The following is a 6,000-nucleotide window of genomic DNA, read 5'->3' on the forward strand; positions in this document are numbered from 1 at the left end:
AGAAAAGAACTAATCTATAAGGCTAATACTGACATAAGCCCCAGCCTCATCTACTCTGAGACCAGAAGAACTAGATGGTGCCCAGCTACCACCAACAATCATTCTAATCAGTGCCACGGTAGATTGACCCTGAAAGAACGGAAAGAAAACTCAAGCTCTTGTAAGTCCAGACTTACTGGACCAGTTGAGGCTAGAGGACTTGCTGAGACTACCACCTGAGACACTCTTTAAGCCTTGAAACAAAACTACCCCCAGTATCGCCTTTTAGTGCAATGACAGAGTGGCACGTAAAGGATTTTAGTCGTAAGTATGGTGCCCCATTAAAAAGTCAGCAGTTACCTAAAGTGAAGATGAAAAGGTGAGAAAGCAGGGAAACTTCGGGTTCTGGTAGCAGAACCATGAGAGTGTCAGTCAAGAAAATGTTGAAAATTTGAGACTAGTTGGGGGTCACGTGTTGATTTGGGTGAGGGGAAGGACAGTATGGAAAGAGTCTGTGACTGGATGGTAACACTGGGGAAAGGAAGGACACTGAAACGTACACATAAGATACAGACAACAGAGGCAAATACTAGTATATGCACAATACTGCATTACCACTAACACCAAACACCAAGCCATGGATACATGCATAGACAGGCAAGATCAGGTGGGGGCAGGTGAACAGAAACCAGCCCTAGATCAGGAATAGATTTGGCTGAAGATAATCTTACATACGCCCCTGTGCTACAAAATTTGTATAGAAATTGTCAACTGGGGACCTAACATGCTGTATAAATTTTCACCAAAAACACAATAAGATATTTTTTATAAAATTAGTGATGAAGCTAGAGTTTGGGGGCACTGAGAAAGTAAGCCAGGAATCATTTTATTATTAAAGGCTATGCCAGGAGTTGGCCCTGCAGGCAGCAATCTTTGAGACGAGAGTGGACCACACAGGTTTGTCGAGAGCCGTCAGACCAACCTGTGGACTGAGTCCTTGTTGCTCGGTGTTGTACGAACCCACATCTGCTTTGTCCTGGCAGGTGAAAGCTGACAAGGACAGCCCAAACCTAGCCCGGCTACAGCAGGCCTCTCGAGGAGTAACCCAGGCCACTGCCGGGGTCGTGGCTTCAACTGTTTCTGGCAAATCACAGATTGAGGAGACAGGTAGCCTTCCTGGAGTAATGTTTTCTTACCCATCCTATTTAGCTGTTTCTACATCCTCCCCTCCGTGATCTGAGTGCCCACGGTTTTGTTTCCAGATCTTTCTTAGTTTTCATCTGTTTACATCCACGCTTATTATCTTGTGAAGGGGGCGGGCACTGCATAAGCACGCTGCTTGAATCACTATAGTGATATGGGCCCCTAAGCAGACTTTCTTTTCATTATTTTTGAATTCAGAGAAATGACTCCCTGGAGGGACCTAATCCTGGCTGCTCTGTAACCTGGGTCTTCCTTCCTCTTCATCCCTCGGTTACCATCGTGTCATCTGTTGGCAGGTGCCAGACCAAGCATCTCAGCAGAGCGTCAGCACTGGCCGTCCCTCAGGAGAGACGTAGCCAGGGCTGTTACGTGACAAGGCCTTCTCACTTCTCGTTGCAGACAATATGGACTTCTCAAGCATGACGCTGACCCAGATCAAACGCCAAGAGATGGATTCCCAGGTAGGAACTCATCTCTCAGTTCCAGTCAGTCTCTATTGCTGTAGACGTCGACCCCAAAGATTACTCATGGAGAAGATTCCCATAGAGAGGGACAAGGGATGGATGGAGGGGTGAAGAGAGATGTATCTGCTAGCCCGAGAAGAACGTTGGGAGAGATGGTGGCGGTGGAGAGGTGATTAGTGAAGCTCAGAATCTTAACTCTTGCCCAGTGGTCTTGGAGTAGTAGCCCTCTCAGTGTGATCAGGGGTCTCCTAGTAGTAGTCTGTAAGCTGTTATTACTTAATAGTCTGACTAAATTTTTTTTTAACTTCTGATGCTAAATACTTGTGATAATTTTAAAGGAAAATAAATATATATACACATGTGTATATGTGTACACAAAACACATACATCAACCCACTGTGAACCCATCAAAGGCAATGCTGTTCTCTCAACACAGTTATATCATGAAAATAGGCATGAGGTGGAATACTGAAAAAATAATCTGACATACTTGTTCTAGAATTACTGGTCACCGGCATTAGAATAAAATCAAGATTTGGTTGGTAAAGGTCTACAGATGGGTCACTTAGCATACTGAGGAAAAGGCATGTGGCCAAGGTTCTGTCTACAAACACTGAAAGGACTGACTTTGGTTCTGCATGCTCTGTCTATACTCTTGCTTAGCGATCTCATCCAGTCTTTCTTGACCATATACAATCTATATGGTGGCGTAGTGCCTAAGGCATCTGACTGCTAACCAGAAGGCTAGCGGTTCAAACCCACCAGCCACTCCTTGGTAGGAAGGTTGGGCAATCTACTTCTGTAGTGATACCACCTCAGAAACCCAAGGAGGGGTCTCTATGAGTCAGATCTGACTCGACAGCACATAACAACCACAACATATGGTGGTGTACTGCCTAAGGCATTTGACTGCTAACCAGAAGGCTGGCGGTTCACACCTACCAGCCACTCCTCAGAAGGAAGATTGGGTGATCTACTTCCATAGTAATACCACCTCAGAAACTCAAGGAGGGGTCGCTATGAGTCGGCTCCGACTCAACGGCAGTGAGTTGGTTTTGGTTATATGCAGATAAATGCCAGATTCTCCTCCCCAGCCCACCTCTTCTCCTTGAGCTCCATACTTAGACAGTTGCCTATTTGTTATCTCTACTTGGATGCCCAGTAAGTATCTCATACTTAACACCTCCAAAGCAAACCTCTCAATCCCCTCTACCCCCTGCCCCCTCCTTTCTTCTGTCTCAGTAAATGGCGCCACCACCTACCTGGATGCTTGAGTCATCCTTGGTTCCTCTCTTTCCCTCACCCTCCACGTCCTGTCCATCAGCAGGTCCCATCAACTCTTAACTCTTCCCATAGCGGCCTGAATCTTTCCACTGTTGTTGACCTTCCCGCCCTAGTCTAAGATGCCATCATCTCTTTCCTAACTACTTCAGAAGCCACCTCCCTTACTATAATGTATGTGAATATTTGTTTCAAAATAATCTTCTGGCAGGAGGGGGGGAGGGTGGCGAGACTAGGAATGAGTGTAGCTGAGCCGAGTCTGGCCATGAGTTGTTGACTGGTGAAGCAGAGTGAAAAACTGGGTGTAGTCACTGGAACGGTCTCCACACTTCTGTCTGTGTTTTAATTTTCCATAATAAAAGGGTTTGGTTTTCTTTAAAAAAAGGGGGGGCTGCCACCTCACTGGGTCTTTCTTCCTGCTTCCACTCTTCATCCCTCAATAGTTTGATTCTCTGCATTTGTGTGTGTGTGTGTGTGTGTGTGTCCATCACCACCATTTATTTCCAAAACGTTTTCATCCCCGTAAACAGAACCTCTGCACCCATTAAACAGTAACTTTCCCTTTTCCCTCCCACCCAGTGCCTGACACCCATTAGTCTACTTTCCATCTCGCTAACTATCTTTTCTCAGTGTCTCATAAGAGTGGAATCCTAAAGTATTTGTCCTTTCGTTAGACTTCATTTTCTTCCTGGTTTGGAATGATCTGAGTAAGCTGGTTCCTGTTTGATTGAGAAGTGGTACAGAGCAGTGGTTAAGGAGCCTCGGTGGCACAATGATTAAAGCCCTCGGCTGCTAACTGGAAAATCAGTGGTTAGAACCCACCAGTGGGTCTGCAGGAGAAAAGACCTGGCAATCTGTTCCTGTAAAGACTGCAGCCCAGGAAACGTTATAGGGCAGTTCCACTCTGTCCTATAGGGTCACAGTGAGTCATAATTGACACAACGTATTTTCAAAACATAAATTATAACATTCCGCTTTTTCTGCTTAAAACCTAGTGGATAATATCCAGCCTCCTTACTCGGCCTGTGGGCCCTGGATGAAATGACCTTGGCCTGGTTCTCCAGCTGACTTCATCGTGTGACCCTCTCCCTCTCGCACGTCGACCACTCAGGACTCCTGTTCTCCCGGCACCTCGAGCCCTTTCCAGCCTGAGAGCCTTTGCTTTTCCTGGGTCTCCATCCCCAGTTCTTTGAACTGCTCATTTCTTAGGTTTTGGCTCAAATGCTCCTTCCTCAGAGTAGCCTTTGCTGACCACTCTCAGTCTTTAACACATCTCTGTGTCATTTTCCTTATGATCTGATCTTTCCTTGTTCATTGGTTTCTGTCGTCTTTCTGTGGGTAAACGGGGATCTTGTTTGTTCACCAGTATGTCCCCGGCACCTACGATAGAGCCTGGGGTACATGGCAGGTACTCAGCAAATAATTCTTGAATTAATAAGTAAATGAATGGGGTAGCCAAGAATCAACTTTTCCTTGAGTAATAGCAACAGAAGTAGTACAACTGTTCATGCCTTTTCCTGTAGCAATAACAACTCTGAATTGTAGTAACACCTCAGAGATACCAAAACCACCGTATTTGGTTCTAGAGAATGGATATTGAAGGAGAAGGGTTACAACGGGGTTGGAACAGGGTGGTTAAACTTTAGTGTTGTTTTGGGCTCGTGATTTATCAGAGGAACACAAGATGAGCCCCAGGCCCAGTTGGGCACTGGGTTTCCAAAGCATCATCCATTCCCAGTAGGGGGTCACAGTGAGAAAATGTAAGAGCCACTGGGATGAAAGGATGAATGCAAGAATAGAGAGCAGAGCCGTGGCAGGCATTGAGACAGCACCGGGCAAGCTCTGGAACAGGGTGAATGATACGGAAGAAAAGGAACACGGCGGAAGGGCGTTCAGTCCAAATGAGACAGTCCTCAGATAGCTGATCAAGAGAGACCTGTTTCCTTTCCCCACAGGTTAGGGTGCTGGAGCTAGAAACGGAACTGCAGAAGGAGCGTCAGAAACTGGGAGAGCTTCGGAAAAAGCATTATGAGCTTGCTGGTGTCGCTGAGGGCTGGGAAGAAGGTGAGCTGTCGGAAGGACGAGGGGGCTGAGTCGTGGGGACCTTGCTTTCCTTTGACAGAATGAGGAGTCCTTCGGGTCAGAGACTTCCCATCTCTGCTCACAACACGCTTTTTCTTCAATTGTCTTTGAGCCACTGTGGTTAAGCCTAAACTTAGGGTAAACTGTAGTGAATTAAAAGCTTTTTTTTGTCACTGAAAATTGATCAGTAGATTTTCTCATCACTCACCCACTCACTCACTCACTGACTGCCATGCCCCTGAAGGCCGTTAAGCCCAGCTGACTCCCTACGAATACAGTTACTGGTCAGTGTAGAGTTGCACGGGGAAGGAATGGTGGTCATTGGAGACCTAGTGAACGGGAGGGTGGATTACAAGGCTCACTGTGAGAGCCAGTGATGGGCAACAATGGCCAGGAGATGGCAGGGTCAGGAGCTGAGAGACTGAGTCATATTTGGCCCACCAGCACACAGGGCTGGGTGTGCTGCTCTTGGAGCATGTCTAAATTGGCCAGCTGAGTCACAACTGAGATGGTTGATCCTTGTTGGGCTTGACTAGCTCTGGGAATCAATCAGAGACACATCCTAGTCGTTCTTAGACACTTACCTGTGGACATAGACGATTACACCATGTTTGTGATTACAGTGTATTTGAGAACCCAGCATGGTGGCAGTTTTTATTGTCTAGATCAATGCATGCAAGCACGAATTCCTATGAACCCTAATTATTGACTTTTAGGAACGGAAGCTTCTCCCCCTACACTGCAAGAAGCGGTAGCCGAGAAAGAATAGAGCCAAGCCAACGCCCCACATGCCAGCATGTAAGTTCTCATAACCCATCTAGGTGTTTGTTAGCCCCCAGCTCCAGACTAACTCCTTGGAGTCCCAGTGACTGATGTCTGCTCAGGACTTGATGCATGACCCTTCCAAAGACTACAGTGACACCTTTCTGTTTTGGACCCATTTGGCCTCTGCTGCAAGGCCAGGGAAGCGGGATCCCAGGCCAACAGAGAG

The 6,000-nt window shown here is 46.8% G+C and overlaps 1 protein-coding gene across 1 annotated transcript in view; it reads left to right on the plus strand.

Moving 5' to 3' along the window:
* HIP1 (huntingtin interacting protein 1) overlaps positions 1-5,778 on the plus strand; it is a 189,363-nt gene extending 183,585 nt beyond the window's left edge. Inside the window, exons 28-31 of the mRNA XM_007940271.2 lie at positions 1,023-1,146; positions 1,582-1,643; positions 4,883-4,991; positions 5,726-5,778. Of these exons, the coding sequence (XP_007938462.1) occupies positions 1,023-1,146; positions 1,582-1,643; positions 4,883-4,991; positions 5,726-5,778 (348 nt within the window). The remainder of the gene's footprint in view (positions 1-1,022; positions 1,147-1,581; positions 1,644-4,882; positions 4,992-5,725) is intronic.
* The last annotated feature ends 222 nt before the right edge of the window (positions 5,779-6,000 follow it).

Source organism: Orycteropus afer, unplaced genomic scaffold (assembly GCF_000298275.1).
Source record: "Orycteropus afer afer isolate SDZICR_OR568_19922 unplaced genomic scaffold, OryAfe1.0 scaffold00006, whole genome shotgun sequence".
Taxonomy (NCBI): Eukaryota; Metazoa; Chordata; class Mammalia; order Tubulidentata; family Orycteropodidae; genus Orycteropus; species Orycteropus afer.